Below are 24,416 nucleotides of genomic sequence, written 5' to 3'. Positions count from 1 at the left end.
ACCCTGACCCCAACCACAACCCCAATTGGGACCTCTCAACTTATATGGGTTTCTCGTATTTTTCATGATTTTTCTATCATTTAAGTGTACGCTGTATAGCAACTTTTGTAAATGATTTTCTTTCGGTAAAATGTTTTTTCTAAATGCCGTGACCCGGATTCGAACCGGGGTTGCTGCGGCCACAACGCAGAGTACTAACCACTATACGATCACGGCTGATGAGTAGTATATAGTGAAATTGGGTACCTGACAACTTATATGGGTTGCCTGTATTTTCTACATTTTTTGATCATATAAATTGTGTTCGCTGGATAGCAACTTTTGTACATGAAATGTTTTTTTCAAAATACGATTTCTTTGCAAAACCGATCTTGTCTGACCCATTTCTGCATCATACAGCAAGATGCCAATATTTTGGGAGATTGCCAAGACTAGGTTTCCTCCGTGTTACTTCCAAATGTTGTTATATTGTACAGCAATATGGAATAGGACTCATCTGAAACCTTTGATGGCGAATAATGTCAAATCATACTTTTCTATCACCAGCTATGTTCCCCAAATGCCGTGACCCGGATTCGAACCGGGGTTGCTGCGGCCACAACGCAGAGTACTGACCACTATACGATCACGGCTGATGACAACTATGAAGTGAAATTGGGTACCTGTCAACTTATATGGGTGGCCCGTAATATTCTACAGTTTTTGATAATTTCAAAGTCTATGCCGTATAGCAACTTTTGTACATGATTTTTTTTTTTAAGTACGATTTTTTGCAAAAATGGTATTGTTTGACCCATTTCTGCATCATACAGCAATATGCCATGTTTCCTCCAAATGTTGTTATATTAAATAACAATTTAGCATCGAAAGCTTGTTTGTGCCGTGACCCGGATTCGAACCGGGGTTGCTGCGGCCACAACGCAGAGTACTAACCGCTATACGATCACAGCTGATGTAAACTTCCAGGTGAAATTGGGTACCTCTCAATTTATTGGGCTTGCCCGTATTTTCTACGTTTTTTGATTGATTTAATGGGGGGTCCCGGTCCCCATTAACCGCGATAACCGAGGGACCACCGTAGTCGGCTTTTGGCCAGAAGACAGCTGGGTTAAGTTCCAGCAACCACCGCAACCCATTTAAGGATGGTCGATATGGAAGATGAAAAGAAAAAGGTTTACAGACAAGACATAACATGATTATGATAATTTGTCAAACACACTAGTTCTTCAACATTTCTGAGCCATGCTTCTCGGGTGCACAATTACACTTAATGTAGCTCAACCATTCGACAGCTAGAACTTCTCCCTTGACCCAGATACTGTAAATCCACCGAGGCTTCTGATGGGGGGTTTATTTACATTTGATCACATGAGAGCTCTGCCACTAAAAAGACTACATCATCACATCACACCACATGCCTCAAACCTGAGCTCCCATGCCTGTGCTGATGATGCCGTTCCAACAACAAAGCACTCATTTGCACCTGTCAGCAACTTTGCCTATTGCCATCACAAGGTTGAATATTTGCTCCCTAGATAACCAATCACTATTCCTTTCCCAATACAATTAATGACGACAACCTGGTCTTTCTGTGCCAAGCTAAAATATGTAAAATATATATATATATATATATATACCATATTGCAGTATGAGAGCTGCAGAGCATAAAGTGTGATCCTCCAAAGTGTCACAAAATAGTGCCACATTCCCACTCTTCATTGTTAGGCTGGTTGGCATTTTGTATGTGTTAATCTAGCCCTTAAAGCAAAATTTTTGATTCCACTGTTTCATCAGCAGAGTGTACTCTGATTGAGGGAATAGAAGTTCTCCTGTTGCCATGGCAACCCCTGGATCATTTCCCCTTAGTGGTATAACAGGGGTATCAAGCTAATGTTCATCCCAGGCTATGTCAGCATTATGGTTGCAGTAATTGAGGCAATTGTGAGGGACCATGCACCTTCTCATCATTTTGTTTATTAAGCGTTTTCATTTAATAAAGCAACAATAATAACACAATAACGGCTAATATTCTGGAAGGTCAGATAAAGTCAGATAAAGTAGGCATTTACCAGATTTAGATACAGGCAGTGTGTTTAATTCCCACGATGATAGATGACTCTGAATGTTTACTGTCTCTTTATGTTCCCTGTGATGGATGACCAGTTTAGAGTGTTACTCTGTAAAACCCTATTGAGTTGAGATATGAACATCACAAAATAATACCTGATAACATATACCCTGCTGATTTGAGTGTTCATAATTGTCACCATCCTTTTACAGTATCCGGACTGTGCTGTTGCTTTGTTGTCTATAAGAATATTTACACTAACCTACTTAACATGTTTTGATTTTTCCTTTTTGTGATATGGCGGAGAACCTTGTATTATAGAGTTTAAATATTGCAAATCGTGGATGTTCCAACCACAATATTATTGTCCTTATACCACTTTAAACCACTTTTTTTTTAAAGATTACAGAAATCACTTTATTTGAAATTGGATTAATGTAATCCCTCTTCAAGTGATTTGTCACATTCCAAAACTGCAAAGCTACTTTATGACAAGAATATAAGATTATAATAATAAGCTGGGAGTCACCTGAATGAGAGACATCTTGCTTAAAATGCCTGAAAATTGACATTAAAAATTTCCGTTGGTAGTTTTAAATCACCATAGTCAATACCCTTGCTGAAAAAAGTGAAAAAATAAAATAAAACATTTGTATAAATGCGAGTTTACAAAAGAGTCGGACTCTTCATCCCTATCTGATCTATCACCACTATCAAGGGCAAATAAGCTTCAATTCTTGGAGGCTACTCAAAGTCTTCTTTTTTAGCTCAAAAGGACTATCACATTTCAATGACACTTTCGGTGACAGGGTTACATTTGTTTGTCTCATCCACTGGATCATAGGGACGATACTGCAGTCACATTGCCACGGATTGTCGTGCAGGTGCAACTTCTTCAGCGCTACAAGTGGTTTAAAACAGAGGAAATATGTGTGTTTTATTGACATCACTAATACACAGGGGTTATAGTATCTACATTTGCAGTAGAGCGGCTCTTACATGGAATTCGGGCCAACATATTTCCATCCACTGCCTTCAGGCGATTTCCGCTAAGAGCCAGCTGAGAAAGCCTAACCAAATCCTTGAATACATCAGATGGCAACTGCTCCAAATTGTTGTTCCTCAAATACAATTCCTGTTACAGAATTAAGCATATTATTATAAGTCTTATAATTTGACAGTTGTCTGGTCTTAAATAGAAGTTGACTTAATTATGTCATGATGACAAAAAAATGAAGAACAAGTTCAAGCTTGAACATTACAGATCTAGAACATTTGGAAACCAAATTTTTACCTGCAATGCACCCAGTCCAATAAACATTGTGGTCCTGAGTGTAGACAGAAGATTGCTGTCCAGAACCAACATCTCAAGAGAGCTCAAAGGTTTGAATACTCCCGCAGCTAGAATCTTCAGACTGGATTGAGAGAAAATATAATTTGTTAGTGACCTCATTAATAACATTTCAACTAGTATTATACAATGAACTACAACTGTCTTAGTTTATATTTTACAACAGTCCAACGACCACTGGATTATTATAAATTTTTACTATGACGTTTTTGGTACTCCGGTTTCCTCCCACATTACAAAAAATGCATGGTAGGCTAGTTGAAAACTCTAAATTGCCCCTAGATATGAGTGTGAGTATAAATGGTTGTCAGTCTCTTTGTGCCCTGCGGTCGGCTGTACCCCCCGCCACTCATGATTGACTTTCCCGGGCCACACAAAATGATGCGGCGGGCCAGATTTGGCCCCAGGGCCCCCACTTTGACACCTGTGGTTTAAAGTATGTGTTGTCCATTTGTAGTTGTTTTATCTATGTGTACCTCTTGTTCTTGTCCAAACATCTTACTCTACTATACACCTTAAACTAAAATAAATAAAATCGAATCTATTGTTAAGGAAGTCGACATAATTGACATTTGTTTTGTTTGTTAATGGATGTGTTTATTATTAAATTGGATGAGATTTTCTTATGTCTACTACCTGTTGTTGTCCAAGTTGAGGAACATGAGATGTCTAAGTCCAGTAAAGGCCTTTGGAGAGATTTTCTGGATGCGATTCAGTGAAAGATCCAGGACTTTAAGAGCAATTAAAGGTTTGAAGGTGTTGGGTAGAAGTGTTTTGAGGGCGTTTTCAGGAAGATCCAGCTCTGACAGGTTTCTCATGCCTATAAACATATTTGGCTTGAGTGTACCGATCTCGTTCTGTCCCAACATGAGAAAGCGAAGGTTTAAGAGATCCTACAAACAAGAAGCAATAATGTTAAAAATGATCATAGTTAGTTTTCCATCATTTTAGCACACGTTAATTTATCTGTACCTTGAATCCCCTTGGTGGAAGGCTTTTAATATGATTGCTATGAAGACTAAGGAGTGCCAATGTCTTTGCACCAGAGAAAGCACGCTGATGTACGGACTTTATATCATTATGTTCCAAATTTAAGCTTTCAATTTGTGGAACTATTTCCAAAATGTTGGCCTGCAGGTCTGTGATGGCGTTCTCCCCTTTTAAACAGGAAGAATTTGGATTATCACATGAATGATTACAGAACCGAAATACCACAGATTGAGACTTGCAATGTCCATAACAAATTTGAGGACCCAAGCATCTGAGGGAAGTTTGGTAGGAAAGATGCGAAGGCCCCTTTTATGACAGTTGACCTCCATCTTTTCCTTGCCGGATTTCTTGGTGCACTTACAGTCATTGGGACAGATTTGTGCATCAGTCTGAACCATCCAAATCATCAGTAATACCAGGCAATTGATGTATTTCATTTCTTCTGTAAAACAAACAGGCCAAACAAACAAAGGATTTTGTTGCCAGCATAAGGTGTATATCTAGTTGGTCATGACACAGGACATATTTTTGGAGTCTTTACTTGTTTCAAAATAATCGTGAAGATGTGGATTTTTCTTTTGTGTAATAAAACAGTACATGTTATCCAGAGAAGTACAAGATCCATTCCTACATATTTTATATTCTTTTTTCAAGTTCAAATGACAATTTTCAAGCAGCACTCATTATGAATTTATTTGCTTACCTTTTATAAACGATAAAGGTAGGTTTTCATCAATCAATAATTTAAAAAATGTCCTTAGTTTTCCCTATTTGCAAATAATAACAATTCTATTTTCCTTTGTGTCTTTTTAATGGTTCACACAATTTTAAACAAAGCTAAGCGGTGGTATTGTTTCCAATAGTCATGCTTCTAATATTAGATTAGATTAGATAACTTTGTACATCCCTTATTTGGGAAATTTCACTGACAGTAGCAAGAGGGTGAGAGTACAGACACAGCAAAAGTCATTTTAAACATGAATAAATAGGTAATACATAAGTTAATTAATTAAAAAAAAGTATGAATAAGTATAAATAACTAAGTATTTTTAAATCCATCGGTAACTGTAGATAGTCACTGAGTACTAGTATTAGATTAGATAACTTTATTCATCCTGTAATCGGGAAATTTCACTGTCAAAGTAGCAAGAGGGTGAAAAATATTATATTACAGCAACATCAAGTGGTTTTTTTTATATTTGTGTTGCACCTACCTGAGCAAAATGTCACAAATGTCTGTCCTCGATACCTCAAAGCAAAAATATTTGTGTTGGAAAATAACTCAAATTAAAAATTGGTGCTTCCTTGCAAAAGAAATTTCAGATCGTGAAAGCACCAGATGAAGATTGCTGAATGCACTGCACACGATATATTCCGAAAGTGAAGATATACGTACATGGATGTAGCGCAAGAACCTCAATGTCATTCCTGACATTCCTGAAAAACACATATTGACACCTAACATACGTTTGCTACAGTGAACATGTTTGAGAACACACCAACTTCAGCAAACTGTGATAAATCAGCGTGAAGGTCAGCTGTATCGCAGAACACAGAGAAACCTGACAGATCCAGAATATGGCACCATTCCATGTGTATTTAATATTTACAGTGTTCCCTCGCTACTTCGCGCTTCAGCTATCGCTTTTGTGTGTGTAATATTAGGTGATTTAAGTAATATTTGTAGAAAAGTCATACAATTATGCGATTAAAAACTACTTATTTTTGCAGCCCTCCAACGGGAAGTTGTTCTGGGTCTGCAGACATCAACTTTTGGTGACTTCAGGTCAGTTTTAAAAATTTGATTTTGGAATCATTTTGGAGGTAAATGTGATTTCTGATGATAAAACTTTGATGACAATATTGATTAATATAGGAAATGTGGTTTTAGATTTTCTGATGGTAATTTCCCTTGAGATTTTTTCAATGCAAAAAGTGTGCCGCAGCTCAAAAAAAAGGTTGGGAAACACTGATAGACAACACTGAACGGGAGTTTGAACATCTTTCATTATGGGAACACACATTGTTGCCATGTAGATTTAACTGCATGTGGAATTGGGTCAGGATAGTAATTCCCTATGAGAGGAGAACACAGAGATGCTGCCAAAACATGTCACCCTCGATTACACAGGAATGAAAAGGACTGAGGCTTCTGACGATGGAAAAGGGATGTCGGGAGATGCCAGCAGGAACAGTGGTCTATATCGCAAATTTTGTCATGAAAACAGAATGCAATGTATTGAAAGTTTGCAGAGAACTGCACAAATGATTAAAGTGAGGGAGGAACATTGATTGGAAGAATCTGTCATCAGGAATGTCAAAAAGGCCAATATGGATGATGGGTTGGAGGTTAATGCGGAGATACATATATGGCAGAGTTGGGATTATATGATACGTGTTTTGGGGGAAAAGAGGTAGCAGATAAACAGCTGTGCTGACTAGGCTGATTCTTTTTTCATAAAAAGATGAATGATCCTTGACAAGCCATCTGGAGGAGGCTCATTAGACAGTGTTTGCACAGATAGGGAATAAGAGTGGAGTTGATAGGAAGAAAAATGAACTGAGCTTACCACGTATCTGTTTGCCCTATATTCAGGATTCACTTCTTCCCGTTAATATTTTTTTCTCAACTTCCCGCTCATGCAACACCTGTAACTGTACATATAGTTACCTAGGAGACATTAGGGTCTCTGGTTTTCGGCACCAAAGTATGATAGATCTGAAATACATCTTCAGGGGCAGGTTAAGAAAGAGTCAGATCAATTTAATAGGTAATAGGTTTATTACCAGACTGCAGGATGGGTCAGAAATCTCAAACAGCTGTGAACACGCTCACAGTCTATCGTCTTCGCAACTCTATCTCCGAATGAACAGTGGGTCCGTCTTTATATAGGAAAACTGAATTATACGGCATTAAAATCCAACAGAAAAACATTTGTGTTGATGCATTTTGGAAGAAATGACAAGCTTTCGGGCATGGCACTTATTTTATGGAGTTGATCTCAGGTCTTTCAGTAAAGTTTTTTTGAATTTTATTGTTATTTTTGATTTTATGAACAGTTGTGCTGGCACAGAAAATGGTTATGCACTTGCTGTACCCATGAGTGTTAAAGACACAAACTCGCCCAAATAGTTTTGTCCATATAAATCATTTAGATTTAACAGAGAAGTCGTGTCTCACCGCTGATACTGTCTGTGCATGGCTCTTAGCCTGCAGGGACACTCCCATCGCACAATTTTGAACGAAATCGTGGCAGTAACAATCTGATTTTATTACTGTTATCTAGCAACACCTGCTGGTGGACAATAAATATGGATTAATCATACTGATTTCAAATATATCAGCTCAGGCCAGCAACACATGGACAAACACCCCTCCCCAAAACATATAAACAGGATGGTGATAATTCCTGATTTCACCTTTTTTTTAATATTATTCCGTCAAAATTTGAACAAGATTTTTGAGAGGGAATCACATATGTAATTATTAATTTATTATTTAATGCATTTTTCTTTTATGCAGTTGCAAATAAAGAATAAATTACATTAGAATAGACCTGGTGACTTGAGTGTTTAGCACGTCGGCCTCACAGCTCTGGGGTCCTGGGTTCAAATCCAGGTCGATCCACCTGTGTGGAGTTTGCATGTTCTCTCCGGGGTTGTGTGGGTTTTCTCTGGGTATTCAGGTTTCCTCCCACATTCCAAAGACATGCATGGTAGGCTGATTGGACACTCTAATTTGCCCCTAAGTGTGAGGGTGAATTGGCCTCTGGCCCTGAGTCAGCTCCAGCACCCCCTGCGACCCTAGTGAGGATAAAGCGGGTCAGAAAATGAATAATTTATTTTAATTTTATTTTTCTTAACTTCAATCGTTGAATTGTTAATAACCACATAAATATTCAATATTTTTTTAAGAAAAGGTGGAGTTTACGACTATGGTTAGTCACGTGACATTTGCCTTCCCTTCGTGCTCCAGGAAAGGGCGCTGTTTTCCACTTCCGTGTACCGACAGCCTATATAAGTGCCTAGTTATAAGTGCTTATCTGGTTCGCCCTCTGTTTAAATTACCACGGCGGAACTCGTCACGTCGGTCGCTGCCAGAACTGCGAGGGCTCATTTTAAAAGTTGAGTATCGTACACGTTTTGTTCGTTTTCAAGCATTACAAACTTAGTCCAAAGTCGACCAACGGCATGATAACCTAGCGCGAAAGACACCACAACTGTCGTCAGCGATTTTTAGCGCAGCTGATTTTTGGTTTAAACATAAATGGTAATGTTGTTTTTTTCCTGCCTTTCGTACGCCTATTGGTCGTCTTGTCATAATTAACTACAATTCAGTTGTGAATATCACACAAGTTGCATTCGCTTGGTAAACAAAGTCAATGCAAATAACATCTACTTTCTTACATGTGACCCAAGTGTATTTCTTTTATTTGATGATCAAATATTGAAATATTATATCAGTCGAACTGAATAATTTCTCATCACCTGAGCAGATTTTAACTTACAGTATGTTTCCACAGTATGAGTTTACAAGAGATCTTTCAGAACATGAAGCTTGCCCGGGAATATGCTTTACTCGGGAACTACAACTCAGCCAGTGTTCTCTATCGTGGTCTGCTAGAACAAATCAAGAAACATGTATACACCACACGGGACACCAATCGTCAACAAAGATGGCAGAAGGTAAGTAACATGCAAATTTGATCTCTGGTCTAATTTTCTGAACGGCTTTATCCTCACTATGTTCGCGGGGGTGCTGGAGCATACCCCAGCTGACTTTGGGCCACAGGTAGGGGGACACCTTGGTTTGGTGGCCAGCCAATTGCATGGTACAATCATTCACACTCATACTTGTGGCCAATTTTGAGTCTCCAATCTGCCTACCATGCATGTCTTTGTAATGTGGGAGGAAACCGGAGAACCCGGAAAAAACCCACGCAGACCCGGGGAAAACATGCAAACTCCACACAAGTGGACAAAAAATTGCCCCAAAAAACTGCATATCCGATCTTTTTTAATTATGTATTTCTTTTTCCAGTTGTGGCAAGAAGTTAGTGAGGAGAGCAGCCATGTTCAAGACCTCCAGTCAACACTGGAAAGTTTTCAGCTGGATGCTGTGCCTGTTAAACCAATTGATCCAAATGATTTTGAGATAAGGCCTATGCCCATTGAACTAAGGTAGGATATTCCGGCATCTATCTTGGTTTAAAACATTTTTAATACGATCAACAGACTGTGTTCCATACAGTTTCCACACCCACAGTTTTAGAATGATGTTGAATGTGTTCTTTCTGCATGTATGATGTGGCCCTTTTATCCAGGTTTGCCGGTCCCACCCTGCTTGTTTAGAACCAAAAAACAATTGTTGCACTATAAAAAAAAAAATCTATTGAAAAATAGTTTAGATGAGAAAGGAAAATTTCAGTTACACCCATAGTACAGCAAACGTGTATACAATTATGTACAGGTATACAGAAGCAGGAGTAGCATGCCTTTTAGGAAAAAGTAAGGAAATTTGACCGTCAAAACACGTTTTTATCGGAAAGACTCGGAGAGACACGACGGTGCTGGATGTGCTGACCCAATGTAGTTGTAACTAATATGCACCAACTCTGCTTTCAGCTTTAACAAATAACAGTTTGCATTAACTTAGGGAAGGTGAAGAAATTCAATCACTTGTCTTTTAGGATCGGACAGCCATTTCTGGCCACCATAATAAATTGCAACTCTCTACGTCGCACGGTTTGGACAAACTTAGCGAGAGAATCTTAACAAACACACACACACTCATCCATAAATGACACTTTATAAGGATTATAGATAAACATGCACACAGGTACACCACAACTAACACAAATTTAACCCATTAACTCTCTGTTGCCTTGCCCTGATACAAATAAAGTTGAATTAAACATTCAATAACATACATCAACAAAGGGGCTCAGGTTTTAACTGCTAAGTATAGGTACTGAAAAAAACATTGTTAAATCACTAATATCTACAAATTCAATGATCTCAAGTGTTATAGATTTAGAACATTTATGTCCACTGTCTATTTTTAATAACCCAGTTTTAGTTTCTCTTTAACGATTTAAGAATCACTATCTGGTGGGATAAGTTTGTAAGCCTATGTCTAAAATAATTATACAGGTACTACTGTGGACAATTTGATACAACGTCCTGTTATGTAATAAAAAGATAATATAATCTTGCGTCAAACCTTACAGCTATGGAATAAATGAGTGCACTGTAGTAGAATAAATATTTTGACACTTGTCTTCAGGCATTCTCCATGTCCTGTCAGGCGGCCTACAACCTTGTGTAAAGACAGTAAACCAGTCAACAACCGCCTCAGTGCGGCTGTGAAAGCCCATCAGAGGCATTCACCCCGGGTCACCAATGGGGACAGGCTCAAGCCCACCAAGGCCAAAACAAAAGACACGAAAGAACCTGGTGGGAAAACAAAGGAAGACAAGGTGAGGCTTAAACTATTGTGGCTATTACTGTTGACACCCTTGATTTAATTTTTTTTCCATAATTGCACTAGCCCTAATTACCAGACTGCCATACAATTTTCCTAGTCGAAGTGTATTATTCCTTGCATTCTGCTTCAGAAAGGGTATGGTATCGAGCACCCTAGATAGTTAAAGTCTGTTTTGTTTGCTTGTCAGGTCAAAGGAGATAGCCAGGATAAAGAAGGGAAAAAGTTTGATGGGACAGGATATGACAAAGACCTTGTGGAATCCCTGGAGAGAGATATCATATCTCAGAATCCTAACGTTAAATGGTATGTGTTCATCTGTTTTTGACTTGGTTTCTTGAGATGAATGCACATTTTAAGCTTTAGTCCAACTATTTGAGATAGTTATAGTTTTCATGATTAGCCTATGTATATTGTATAGAATTGTAATACTCCCATTTCTGCTTTTTTTTGGAAATAATATGCTAAAACGAGTTTAGCAATGTAAATTCCCTTGTTATATTTTCATGTAAAGCCTCATTTTACGAATCATAATTTGTAAAGATTATCGTATCTTTGAACAACAATAGTAATACATGTCAAAGTATTTTGGATCATGAACAATTCTTAAATTGAAGCATTCCTAAGTAGAAGTACCACTGTACATCTTTCCACCCCTCCAAGCACAACCATACTTCTCATAAAATATTGATTGAAGCTCGGTTATATTTGATCTTATAGCAGTTTTAGTGGAAAAATGCTGTGTATGTAACAGCATGCTTAATAATAAAAAAAATGTACTCCAGATGGTGAAGCTAAATTTAACCTATAGCATAATCTCATTTACTCAGGGATGACATTGCAGACCTTGGTGATGCCAAAAAACTCCTGAAAGAAGCAGTTGTGTTGCCAATGTGGATGCCATCTTTTTTCAAAGGCATACGGAGACCATGGAAGGTACTTATTGAGATTAAAATGTGCTTGTATGGAATGATTTTAATTTATAAACTCTTGGTTTCAGGGAGTGCTAATGGTGGGCCCTCCAGGAACTGGAAAAACACTTTTAGCAAAAGCTGTTGCCACTGAATGCAGGACTACTTTCTTCAACGTATCCTCATCAACGTTGACCTCGAAATACAGAGGAGAGTCTGAGAAATTAGTACGGCTGCTTTTTGAGATGGTAAGACTTTGTTATTTTGTATTCAGGGTCAGCATTATATTTGAGTTATAATAGAAGATTGCCAACAGTGTGATTGTCTGCATTTGGATTAACATTGTAGAATATTCCCTTTATGGTCTTAGTTAATTTTTGAAATAATCAAAAATGTTCATCACATGATTAATTGGCCTCGATCATGACATTATCCTTTTACAGGCCCGCTTTTATGCTCCCACTACAATCTTCATTGATGAAATTGACTCCATGTGTAGTCGAAGAGGTACATCAGAGGAACATGAGGCCAGTCGAAGAGTCAAGGCAGAACTGTTGGTGCAGATGGATGGTAGATCACTAAGATTGTCATAACAGTTATACACACAAATAGTTTGAAGACGTTTACTGTCTGTATTTGCAAAGGTCAGTAGAAGCACAATTCTGTTTTTTCTTTTTTTTTTGTAGGTGTTGGTGGAGCATCGGAAACCGATGACCCATCAAAGATGGTGATGGTCCTGGCTGCCACCAACTTCCCATGGGACATTGATGAGGCTCTGAGAAGACGTCTAGAGAAGAGGATCTACATTCCTTTGCCCACAGGTATTGTTCCTTCCAAGTCAAGATTGCCCTTTGGTTCAAAGGACTGCTGTGTAGCTATATCATGGACTGTGGACGTGACATTTTGCATTAGCTGTAGCTTGGTGGCTGATTTTTAGTTGAAACCTCTAAATACACCATTGCAATTTTCCAATCTACTAAAAACCAATGCAGAGATATTTTTCCATGTCTTTTTTGACAAAAATAATAATAATTCTGGCTACATTTAGGTAGTAAATGGCAGATTTTGTGACGAACTTTAGATCGCTGTGGAAATTTAGGTTTGAGTAAATAACTGCTAAAATGTTTTGCTTCATTTGTAGCTGTCAATGATTGTGTCAAGGTGAGCATTGATCTTTCACTTTTACGTATTTGGTCACTTGTTTCATACTCATTCATGTGGTTTGTGGCAATGAGATCCAGTTATACCAGAGCAGAAAATCGAATTATTTTTTTGGGCTGGTTTTGGAAATTCAAGTCGCAATTTTTCTGGGCTAAAATAATTTAGCAAGCTGTTTGATTTTAGTGGAAAATAAAAACAGACTTTTTTTTTTCACTTTTGCCAAATCATCAGTTTTGAAAATGGGTCACATTGATCCATTTTGCAATGTGGTCTCATACTGTATGATAAAATATGTGTAGGGAAGAAAAGGGAAAAAAACAAATTCTGGAGCAGAGTTTATTCCCGGATTGAAAAGAACCAAAAATATCAATGTGGTATACACTTAACTGCATAATGTGAGGCTATAGCTGGATTATCCCTCCAGGCCCCTTAATACAAATTGGCTTTCTCAGCTCCACATTCCTATCATTCTGTCTCTCATTCTAGTCAGTCTTTAATACAGTTCTTTGTATTTCTCACTGAGCCCCAGTAAACAACCTGTAATCCTGTTGGAATTACTACTGTAGTCCTAAAGTAGCATAGCCAGGGATTTATTTAAGGATGACTATGCATTTCAATATGTACCATTCTATAGATGGTTATGAAACCTATTAATGAATCATTAAAATATATATATTTTTAAAACTATGTGCACAAAAGTTTTAACTTTTTACTTTACATATTTTTCAATGAAATATGAAAACTGTCTTTAAACATGATCAAAATAGATCGATACAGTGGCACCACTACTTACATAATTAATTTGTCCCAGAAATGATTTAATAACTTAAATTTCTCGTAAATAGAGTTGCATTTTATATGTATGCACCCCTATTTCTGACTAGACTGCTCTTTTCTCTTTTATTATTTAAACAAGGTGCATTCCGTGTCACTCAGAGATCAGTCTCGGAAACGATTACTTCAATTGCAATGCGGAAATACAAATGATATTGACATAACACACAGATATTACAAAAATCAAGGAAATTAAATATTTTGTATCCAGATATTCGTAAGTAGGGGTTGTACTTTCCAAAGGATTTGCATTTTTCCCTTCTCACCTTACTTCGCTCTTTTGAACGTACAGTGGTTCCTTGAGATACAAGTTTAATGCGTTCCGGGACTGAGCTCGTATGTCAATTTAATGTCCTACCCTCTGGAGAAAAAAAAAAAAAAAACAGGATATTGGATTAGAAAAGCATTTTTATTTGTTCTAATTCGCCAACTATTAACAAGATAACAAATAACTAGTGGTTTAATAGTACTAAAATGTGTTTAATAGTACTAAAATTAGACTGCATATACCTAACATGTCTTCAGAAAAAGGACGAGTGGAGCTTCTTCGCATCAACCTAAAAGAGTTGGAGTTGGCTAGCGATGTGGATTTGGACAAAATTGCTGAGCAGATGGACGGTTACTCGGGGGCTGATATCACTAACGTGTGCAGGTCAGTTGACAATTAGTCATCTAAAGATTACAATTGACATGTTTAAAAAGCTTCTGATTTTAAGATAGATATTTTAAGCTTTATTTGCATTCTTTCATCTTTTGTACCGTGAATCCTTGCAATGGTTACTAGAGTCTATCCCAACAGACTTTAGGGCCTTTATTTGCCATTGTGGTTATAATTAATTTTAAAAAGTTTTGCTACTGCTACATCATTAATGGGTTGTTTGAAGAATGTCCAACAATTTTAAGCTTCTGCTTTTTAATCATAAAATCACATTATATATATATTTATAGACCATATTTTCACAGTTAATGGGTGCAGTTAAGTCTAAAATGGAATGGGCGCCCAATCATTCGGTGCGCCTGGTTTATGCACAATTTTTTTTTTTTTTGTATGATTCTGACTGCTTGACTGACCCATGTTTTCAGGCAGTGTTTCCCCATAGGTGTAAAAATACAGTATATAGTCTTGTTCCAGAGAAAAACATTTAAGAAATTTGGATTTAGTAAAGCTAGTAATAATATTGTAATTACCTTTATACCCAGTTTTATGAAGTGCTTAATCAAGGAACCGTGTAATGCTATTTTTTGTTATTCAAAGTAGAATTGACTTTTAAGTTAACGTATTTTAGTGTTTCTGGTGTTGTTAAATTTGAAAGTAAAAAACATTTTGTGCCAGTGCATGAAATTTCTTACAAACTTATAAATGAAAAATCCAGTCTGAATTTGAGTTAAGGTTCTGTGAATATTGGTATTCAACTTAAAATTTCAAGTGTGCTAATTTTGTTTTGGAATCTTGGATGAAATAGTATGATTTTTTTCTTAGTTGTTCATACACACAACTGTTCAAATGAATCTATTTGTTTTGAAAAACTTGTCTTTATAAAATAGTCTTTCCTGCCAACATGTTTTCCCTTTTTATTGCTGCAGGGATGCTTCCCTGATGGCCATGAGGCGAAGAATCGAAGGGCTCACCCCAGAAGAGATCCGCAACATCTCCGGGGACGAGATGCATATGCCCACCACAATGGACGACTTTGAGTCATCCCTCAGGAAAGTTTCCAAATCTGTGTCAGCTTCAGACTTGGAGAAGTATGAAAAGTGGATTGAGGAGTTTGGGTCCTGTTGAAGGAATTGGGCATGAATCTTTCTAGGAATTCAGAGACTGTTTGACATTTTTGTAGATGTGTTCATAGTCCATACTATTATCCATCTAGTTTTTAAAATGTAAATAACTGACTTCACATTATTTCTCTTGTGGATACATGTTTTTGCACCATAAACAATAGACCAGCTCACAAAAGATTTTATTTTTTTCTCCCATTACAGTTTTTTTTTGAATAAAGTTTGGCAATATCTGTTATATATTTCTTGCAATGCACCAAAAGGTCATTTGAATGCTTTTTATCTTGCACTTTTTTTTTAGGAACCATGTTCTTCTAATTCTGAGTTGTCAAGGAGAGTGCGCTTCTCATCTTGTGGCAAAAGTTGGACTGAGGTGAGTTGACAAATGTGCCTGTAAAAATAAAAACAAAAGAATTGGTCTTTAACTGGTGATCGTCATGCTATGGCAGAGGTGTACAACATAAGGTCTGGTAACCAGATCTGAACCTCCACATTACTTTGTGGCCTCTGAAAGTAAATTATTTTTCTAAACCTAAATCAAAATTTAAGTTAAAAATATATATTTTTAAAAAGCATGTACCTTGCTAAAGTTAAACCAAACTCACTTGTGTTCAAAAAATGGGAAGATGAATTCCAAAATCTTGATGATGAGCACTGATCCAACTACACCAACAACGACAACCCACATAATCAAAAAGAAGAGGGGTATGGACTCGGAACAGAAATGCCTGAGTCGCTCCCTAAATTCTTCCATCCATCGACACATGTCCTGACAAAACATGAGAGTAAAACAAATATGAATTTTTGCAGAAAACAAATTGGCAAATGTAGTCACATTTCTAAAAGGCCTATCTAGCATCAGTTTTTCATGAATCAATTTGTCATAATTCCCACCAATCTGAAGTCCTTTGACCCTTATGAACAAATAGTGTACAGTAATAACTTGACATACGACTCCAACAGACAAGTAATTTGAGATACGAGTAAAATTCCAAATCAAACATTTGCCTTGAGATTTCTTGCCGCATCTCCCTTGAGCAAAGATCTCACTGGGTGAAGCGTTGCATTTTTTCATGCTTTGTTTGCGTTAGTCATTGCAAAAAATTTAGGGGAAAACAATTGGTCCAAAGCAAGCAGGTGCAATGAAGGCTAGTACAAAGAAAAGGTAATCGATATTAAGCATGAATTAATAAAAAAAACAAGCAAATTATTGGTATTTAGTTCATTTCTATGGGAAACGTTGATATGAGAAACAGGTAAATCGACATACGAGCTTGGTCTCAGAACACATTAAGTTCGTATCTCAAGGTATTACTATATATAAAAGTATTTCCCTACCGAGTATGAGATCAATTCTTTGGGTGAACTCTCAATTGGAATCAGATTGTGTTGACTTTGGTCACCATCTTCTGTTTGTCCGTAAATTATATCGCTCAAGAGATCGGGATCCATGCGAAGAGGAGTCTCTGGGAGTTTTCCCGGAGGTGCAATTTCTTCTTGTGTCGTCTCTGAGTGTTTCAGAGGGTACTGACTGGTTGTCTGTAGCATCATTTGCTCTTCGGCTAAAAAAAAAAAAAAAAAAGGCAAATTGATTTTTGATATAGTGTGTTATGTTGCAAGACTATTTGTTTTGCCATACCTTTTTTATGGTTTGTTGGATCAGTGACAACGATATCATTGTCTCGGGAAACTTTGAAAATCTCACTGTTTCCGATTGGGTAAATTTTGGTAAAGTGAGTCAATTTTTGAAAATCTGGGCTCAGGAGTATTTTCACCTCGCACATATCAGGTTGGCGAACCTATAAAACAACACAAACCTTAACATTCTTGATACAAATACATTCAGTTTCTTAACTTCTTATCCTCACAAGGGTCACATGGTGTGCTGAGTCTATACCAGCTAATTACGGACACCAGTCTGGATTGGTGGGCAAGAGAAGAACATAAATAAATGTCAATTCATGTTGTCTGCATGTTTTTTTATACAATGCAGCTTTCTTCCCCGGGCCGCACCAAACCACCAGACGGGCCGGATTCGGGCCGCGGGCCGTATGTTTGACACTTCTTCTCTAAGTCTTGTGCACGTATAAGCCGTATCCTTAGTTCAGTCATATTTTTTTTGTTACAAATACGCCTTATATGCAAGAAAAGCTCATATTTCAAGTATTTACTCAAATGTCTGGTTTTCAGTAGAATGGCTTACAGTTTATTTTCCATCACGTGTCATCACCTCATTAGTTCACCTACCTGTTTGCCCTCCAACTCAATGACTTCACTAAACACCTGCAGAACCACTAGCTCTTCCATTTGACTATACAGTCGATTCTGTGTCACCATAACTCGAGTGACAGTAGATACCACATCTCCAACTTCATACTCACTGCTTCCATTAGTGCTATTCACTGAAAAATACAAATCATTTGTATTAATGTTAACATTGGAAATAGAACTTAATTTTGGTGAGACTTAAGCTTACAGAGAAGGGCTTGACAGTTGAATCTGGTCACCCCTGAGAACGCAACAGGAACATCATTTACCAATACCTCTTCTTCGCCTACTGATATGTTTAAATTAATCTGAAATGAGGAAAAAAACTGTTAATAGTCATATGTTAGGAAAACCTAAACTGAATGCACAGTACCTGCAAGTTGTTAGACTCTTGACTATCTGCCAGTATCCCTGCTGTCACGTTGATCAGGATGTTTTCCTACCAGTAATCATAAAATAATTGATACATTTAATTATGAAATGAGTAATAGGGCATCTTATTGGTAATTTTCCATTTATGATTATGGAACTGATCAAATAATGGGAGGGTTAACTCAATATAATTGTGAATGGGCACAAATGATTTGATTTGACGGCTTTTTAAAAAGAAAAATAAGGTATTAAAATAAAATAAACAAAAACATGCGCTACTTCGGATAACAACAATAGTCAAAACATTTATAAAAAAATAATGATAGCAAGATTTATAAAGTATGGTCAAAAAGAGTAGCATAAAATTTAGTTGAAAATAATAATAATAATGATGATGATAATAATAATAATAATAATAATAATAATAATAATAATAATAATAACACTGATAATAATAATAATAATAATAATAATAATAATAACACTGATAATAATAATAATAACACTGATAATAATAATTATTATTATTATTATATGTTTATTGATAAGGAATCGGCCAACGAGTGAAACGATCACTACAATAACAAAAACAAATGAATACGGAAACAATGAGAAGGTTTACTGTTGTTGTAGCAGCATAGCTCTTACCGTATTCGGTGATGACTCTATATGTTTGACGTTGATTAAAAATAAAAATATAAAAAACACACTTAGATCTCCCATTTTAAATCTAGTTTATCGCCGAAGCACAATGGCACACCGGAAGCAACAGCATTGCGCATGCGCTTGATGTTATTACGATTTATATTTCTCACGTGATCACACGCGTTGTCATGGCGGTCCTTCTTGAAACGACACTCGGCGATATTGTGATTGATTTATTCACAGACGAGAGGCCTAAAGGTAATAAAACTTATTTTATCTCTATAAATACAACGCATGCAATGTATTGATTATGGTGCAGTAAAGCCACTTGGGAAAATGGAATGGATCCTCCAAACGTTTTCAAGCTGTAGCTGTGAGCTTGCTCGCTAATTCAGCTAATAAACGCCAATGCATCATGTTATTGAATATTTTGTGTGTTTAAGAGCGAAATTAACGTAAATAAAATGTTTTTTTCTGCAGCTTGCCTCAATTTTCTGAAATTATGCAAGATAAAATACTACAACTACTGCCTGATCCACAACGTACAGGTATTGCAATTATACTACAACGTATTATAAAATAGTTTCATAATAAATATTTTTAGAGTTGTAATATTACATGAAATACTTTTTTAAAATTTGATTCTTTTATAAATCAGAGAGATTTTATCATCCAAACTGGGGATCCAACTGGAACTGGTCGGGGTGGCGAGTCAGTCTATTGGTAAGTTATCTAAATGTCTGTTTACTACTTTTCTTTGAAATTTCAAATTGACAACGATGTCCTCTTTTATGTGTTATTAGCAAACTTTACGGGGACCAGGCCCGTTTTTTTGATTCTGAGAAAGCACCACGTATTAAACACAGAAAAAAAGGGACAGTATCTATGGTTAACAATGGAAGTCAGCAGCATGGTTCACAGGTACGTATGATTATTACATCATTTTCAGATGGCATAACCTTTTTATAAAGTAATCATGAACTGTTTTGTCGTCCTCTCCAACCCTAAAGTTCCTTATTACCACCGGTGAAAATCTGGATTACCTGGATGGTGTGCATACTGTTTTTGGAGAAGTGTCAGAGGGCTTGGATGTGCTGTCTAAAATCAATGAAACATTTGTTGACACTAAATTTATCCCATTTCAGGACATCCGGTGAGTAAAATGAATTATTGAAGTACAGTTGAGCCTCATAACATGAATTTGCTCAGATGCTCAATGTATTTTCTGCATAAGTAGTGTGTTAATTTCACTCCTGTAGAGAAAATGTGTTCACTTAGTGAGATTGATTTTAATTGTGACGATGTTTAATATCTTTTGAAAGCCAAAAGTGGAGGTCCTCCTATGGTGATGGTCCATGATCATCATGGACCATCACGATTATGATCTAATTAAATTGTGCTGATGTATTTTTGCTTTAGAATAAACCATACTGTGATCCTTGATGATCCCTTTGATGATCCTCTGGATCTTCCTGTACCTGATCGGTCTCCTGAGCCCACCAAGGAACAGTTAGATGTGAGTGTGTACCTCTTTGCAAGTTTCACATGCTTGACAACCAATACTTTAATATGACCAAAAAGTATTAAGATAAAAAAAAAAAATCTGTATCGATAATTAGCTTGATAACTATCACATCTTTTTTTTTCAAAATTGAGACTTTAAACTTCTGTGAGTATGTAAATAAACTACTTTCCTCGTTATTCAAATTACAATGTTACCTTAGTCTATAAGAGAAAATGAAATATGTTTTTTTTAAAAATATTTTTGTTGTTCTGTTGTCCAATAATGATAATGTAAACTCCCTCCGTAAAAATGTTTATTATTGTTGACAAAAAATTTTTTTGCATATACGCTGTATTTGTACCTCCAAAAAATGACTGAAACAAGGGTACGGCTTATATGCGCATAAAACTTACAGCCTTCCGATATACTTTTTCACTGATGATGTAGATGTTGGAAAAAAAGTATTACTAGATGAATTACTAACTTGCTTATATTGACCTGACTTGCTTATAATGTGCTATTATTATTATCTAAGAAAATAGATTTTCTCTTCAAACTAACACATTTATACTACCTATTAAAGCCATGAATATGGAGGGGATAATTGTGCATCAGGGGGGCAGCCGGAAAGCTGGAAATTGTAAAATTCAAACATTTTCAGGATGCAGATTATATGCCAGCAAATACGGTACAGAAATATAAACAACTGGTTGATTTGGTTGCAGAGTGGAAGGATTGGAGCAGATGAAGTCATAGACGAGACTGGTGGCAAAGCAATTGAAGAAGTGGAGGAACGGATCCAGGAGAAAGAAGCCAAAACCCGAGCAATTCTGCTTGAGATGGTAAATACTACTTTAGTCCTTAAATCACGTGATCTTTTTTTTTCCACACTGAATTTTGTGAGTTCTATTCCTACAGGTGGGCGACCTGCCTGATGCAGACATAAAGCCGCCCGAGGATGTACTCTTTGTGTGCAAACTAAACCCAGTGACTACAGATGAGGATCTTGAAATCATCTTTTCTCGCTTTGGAGCCATTAAAAGGTAAAGCAGTGTTTCATTTTGTTATGGATATGCCTTGAGGAAAGTTTTGTTGTTTTCATCTGCTGTTTTTGGTTCGACTGTGTGCAGCAGTGAAATCATTCGTGACTGGAAGACTGGAGAATCACTCTGCTATGCTTTTATTGAATTTGAAAAGGTGAGTATTATCAATACTGGGACATTCATATTAAATCCAGGCAAAGCCTGTTTTTGCAATGCGGGCAGGCGGCTCATGCACAACCCCAAAACCTCCCAAAATTGTCAAAAGTCAAGTTTTAGACTGTACTTTCACTTTCAGTTCACCCTATATTAGTTGTATTATTTTTTTCTCTTTGTGTGATCAAGGATTTTTTTTATTTTAGGATTACGATTACCTAAGCTTTTATATATGTTAGTGTTTTATCAACTTTGGTTAACATTTGTATTTAATAGTGAATTTACCATAAGCAAATAATATGTAAATAATAATTAAATCATTTGTTTATTTTCGTGGTTCTTGAAACATAAGCACAGCAGTCAAGCAATACATTTTAAAAGTTTGAAATCGCGTTTGAAATCACGTTCAAATTGTTTCTCAAGTGGGCATTAATCTCAATCATACAGAATAATCACCCAACCCTATTTCGGATTCCCGTGGCCTTTTATGATACAATGTAAATTAAAAAAACTATGCCGTTAGCAATAAGAATGTTGCAAGCTCTTCGTAAAAGAGTTGGATTCATTATGTCATAATGTTTAAACTGGTGAGCAATTAAATTATAACACACACACCTGACTCTGAAACACTATACTAATCTGGCACTATTAACTACCAAGTTTGACAAGAAAATGATATTTGTGATATGACTACAATGGGTTGTGATATTTACACAAAAAATCCATACTAGCCACGCAAGACCTATAAAGCACAAGTAGCAAGTTATAAAAAGCCAACTCAATTTTCCGATTTATTTGTGTTGGCAGCAAGAGGACTGCGAGAAGGCCTACTTTAAAATGGACAATGTGCTCATAGACGATCGGCGCATTCATGTGGACTTCAGTCAGTCTGTGTCAAAGATCAAATGGAAAGGAAAAGGTACTGTGCTGTAAGGTTTGAAATGCTCTGTACCAAATTACTTTTTCTAATCATAATGCATTGTAGGTGGGAAGTACACCAAGGAAGATTTCAAAGCTTACGAGAATGACTTAGAGAAGCGATCCAAACTGTCCCTGAAAGATCACGTCAAGCCCAAACAAGAGTATCCTACAATGTTTTACTTTTGGTTATAACAGACTTTCACAACAGTGCTGTACTTTCCAGACTTTTAAGTCCTTTAAGTCTTTTAAGTTGTGAAAGAAAAACCCTTAACACTTAACATAGTTCCCGATATGACTTGGTGTTGGAGGAAGAAGAGGAGCGAGAACATCGTCATTCTGAGAAAAAACACAAAGAAAAGAGACATCACCATCATTCAGATGAAGAAGAAAGCAAGAAGTCCAAAAGAAACAAGGTACTATTTTTATGGCTGTAAAACCTAATCAATTACACATCAAGAAAATTACTACCACTTAATTGTTCCTCATTCGCGCCAACTCAAGGTTGTATTGGGGAAAAAAAATGTTTAAAAATACAAATGAAACAAAAATAACAAAAGTATGGTAGAAAATTTATTCTTGAGCAGAATTGAAAGTATGGAAAAATTAGAATTTGAGAGGAAAGAAACAATTTTATTAATCAATGCTACAGTACAACTCATGGAATTAAAATGTTTTTTTTTTTTAACTGCAATGCACATTTTCCCCAAACTTAACAGTTAAATACATTATTTCCAATAAAATTCCTTATTTTGCTTAATAGTAGTTCTAAGCTTTATAGTAGTTCTGCATAGTCATGCAAATACAATTGCTATTCTTGTTTATTGCATGACTTTATCTGAGTAAACTAGTACTAACTGGTTCCCATTGCATTGTATTTAAAACCCCCAAGTCATTAGAATTAGTCGGAAATGGCGACTAAAGCTACGCATTTCCCAATCGTACAATTCAGGATAAAAAAAAAATCTGAATCTTTTCTTCTTGCACCTCTTCAGGATGATAAGAACAGTCAACGGGACAAAAAGCTGGACCGAAAGCGTTCACGTTCCCGCTCCAGAGACAGGGACCACAGGCACGACAGATTCCGGGACAAACATGAGAAAGACAGGCGGGACAGGAATCGAAGAAGTCGCAGTCGTTCGCCCAGAAATTCCACACTCAAAAGCAGATACAGATGAAGTGCAGACCAGCAAAAACTCTTACAAAATGGACAGGTGACTACAGCAGGGGTGACCAACTCTGGTCCTCAAGGGACCCCTTTCAGTCTTTTTTCCATTTCTCCCTCCTCTGCCGCACCTGAATAAATTGATCAACTCATCTGCAAGCTGTGCAGACGCTTGATAGGATCCTGATTATTTGATTCAGGTCTATTGGTGGAAAGAGACAGGGAAAACAGACTGATAGGAGCCCTCGTGGACCGGAGTTGGGAACCCACACTATTATGGAATCCGACAAGAAAATAATAAGAATCTTATGATGTGCTAAATGCCTGAATTTACATTTTTATATTCTAGGATCAAGTTTGCATTGTACTTTGCAGCTAATCATTGTTCATTTTCATAACCACATACCTTTTAAAAAGCCAACATAATGTTGAAAAAAGCTCATTTGTTCAGTATGTCAAATTGCAACCATTCCAATTGCCAAAAGAAAACCATGCAAGACTGGATCATTGATAACTGTTAGACAGAAAAATTTAATTTCCTTAAAAAAAACACATATTTATAGTGTCTAAAATATTTTGAATGCCGTTGGCTTGCATGCCATTGAAAAACACATGCTGTACAAATTAAATGGCGGAATTAGAATAAACATTTGCTCTTGCAGTGTACTAATTAGCCCTTTCATTGCATTGTGCATTCACCCTCACACTCAAACTTAGAGGCAATATAGAGTGTCCAACCATCTTACCCTGCAATTTCTTGGAAGATCTGA

The 24,416-nt window shown here is 36.7% G+C and overlaps 3 protein-coding genes and 2 non-coding genes across 5 annotated transcripts; 2 read left to right on the top strand and 3 right to left on the bottom strand.

Moving 5' to 3' along the window:
- Positions 1–144: 144 nt before the first annotated feature.
- Positions 145–216, bottom strand: trnah-gug (transfer RNA histidin (anticodon GUG)). The gene has a single exon. It is a non-coding gene; the product is annotated as a tRNA-His (tRNA).
- Positions 217–560: 344 nt separating this feature from the next.
- On the bottom strand, positions 561–632 carry trnah-gug (transfer RNA histidin (anticodon GUG)). The gene has a single exon. It is a non-coding gene; the product is annotated as a tRNA-His (tRNA).
- A 7,759-nt stretch (positions 633–8,391) lies between these two features.
- On the top strand, positions 8,392–15,818 carry katna1 (katanin p60 (ATPase containing) subunit A 1). Its single transcript, XM_077710640.1, has 11 exons — positions 8,392–8,533; positions 8,933–9,095; positions 9,451–9,590; positions 10,696–10,888; positions 11,084–11,199; positions 11,724–11,829; positions 11,894–12,052; positions 12,248–12,374; positions 12,491–12,625; positions 14,325–14,451; positions 15,384–15,818. Exons 2-11 carry the CDS (start codon positions 8,934–8,936, stop codon positions 15,580–15,582), a joined length of 1,464 nt encoding a protein of 487 aa, XP_077566766.1. The 5' UTR covers positions 8,392–8,533; position 8,933; the 3' UTR covers positions 15,583–15,818.
- On the bottom strand, positions 15,742–19,025 carry ginm1 (glycoprotein integral membrane 1). The gene is made up of 8 exons (XM_077710642.1): positions 18,867–19,025; positions 18,220–18,285; positions 18,055–18,154; positions 17,826–17,980; positions 17,218–17,377; positions 16,917–17,140; positions 16,184–16,347; positions 15,742–15,969 (listed from the first exon to the last, which is right to left on the bottom strand). The coding sequence occupies exons 1-8, from the start codon at positions 18,939–18,941 to the stop codon at positions 15,876–15,878; spliced, it is 1,038 nt and encodes a 345-aa protein (XP_077566768.1). The 5' UTR covers positions 18,942–19,025; the 3' UTR covers positions 15,742–15,875.
- On the top strand, positions 18,954–24,312 carry ppil4 (peptidylprolyl isomerase (cyclophilin)-like 4). The gene is made up of 13 exons (XM_077710643.1): positions 18,954–19,121; positions 19,344–19,411; positions 19,522–19,586; positions 19,667–19,784; positions 19,874–20,016; positions 20,283–20,379; positions 21,093–21,209; positions 21,286–21,410; positions 21,498–21,564; positions 22,371–22,482; positions 22,549–22,645; positions 22,768–22,897; positions 23,477–24,312. The coding sequence occupies exons 1-13, from the start codon at positions 19,052–19,054 to the stop codon at positions 23,657–23,659; spliced, it is 1,392 nt and encodes a 463-aa protein (XP_077566769.1). The 5' UTR covers positions 18,954–19,051; the 3' UTR covers positions 23,660–24,312.
- The last annotated feature ends 104 nt before the right edge of the window (positions 24,313–24,416 follow it).

Source organism: Stigmatopora nigra, chromosome 2, assembly GCF_051989575.1.
Source record: "Stigmatopora nigra isolate UIUO_SnigA chromosome 2, RoL_Snig_1.1, whole genome shotgun sequence".
Classification (NCBI taxonomy): domain Eukaryota; kingdom Metazoa; phylum Chordata; class Actinopteri; order Syngnathiformes; family Syngnathidae; genus Stigmatopora; species Stigmatopora nigra.
The sequence above is the reverse complement of the archived record's forward strand: the minus strand, read 5'-3'. Positions and strand labels throughout refer to the sequence as shown.

Excerpts from the sequence above, each read along its gene's own strand:
- katna1 (XM_077710640.1), top strand. The coding sequence starts at position 8,934 with ATGAGTTTACAAGAGATCTTTCAGAACATGAAGCTTGCCCGGGAATAT. Across the intron at positions 9,591-10,695 it reads CCTATGCCCATTGAACTAAG|GCATTCTCCATGTCCTGTCA; the intron begins GTAGGATATTCC and ends ACTTGTCTTCAG. Across the intron at positions 14,452-15,383 it reads GATATCACTAACGTGTGCAG|GGATGCTTCCCTGATGGCCA; the intron begins GTCAGTTGACAA and ends TTATTGCTGCAG.
- ginm1 (XM_077710642.1), bottom strand. The coding sequence starts at position 18,941 with ATGGGAGATCTAAGTGTGTTTTTTATATTTTTATTTTTAATCAACGTC. Across the intron at positions 16,348-16,916 it reads AAGAATTGATCTCATACTCG|GACATGTGTCGATGGATGGA; the intron begins GTAGGGAAATAC and ends ATGTTTTGTCAG. Across the intron at positions 15,970-16,183 it reads TTCCCATTTTTTGAACACAA|GCACATTTGTCAACTCACCT; the intron begins GTGAGTTTGGTT and ends TTATTTTTACAG.
- ppil4 (XM_077710643.1), top strand. The coding sequence starts at position 19,052 with ATGGCGGTCCTTCTTGAAACGACACTCGGCGATATTGTGATTGATTTA. Across the intron at positions 19,122-19,343 it reads CACAGACGAGAGGCCTAAAG|CTTGCCTCAATTTTCTGAAA; the intron begins GTAATAAAACTT and ends TTTTTTCTGCAG. Across the intron at positions 21,565-22,370 it reads CTTTTATTGAATTTGAAAAG|CAAGAGGACTGCGAGAAGGC; the intron begins GTGAGTATTATC and ends TTGTGTTGGCAG.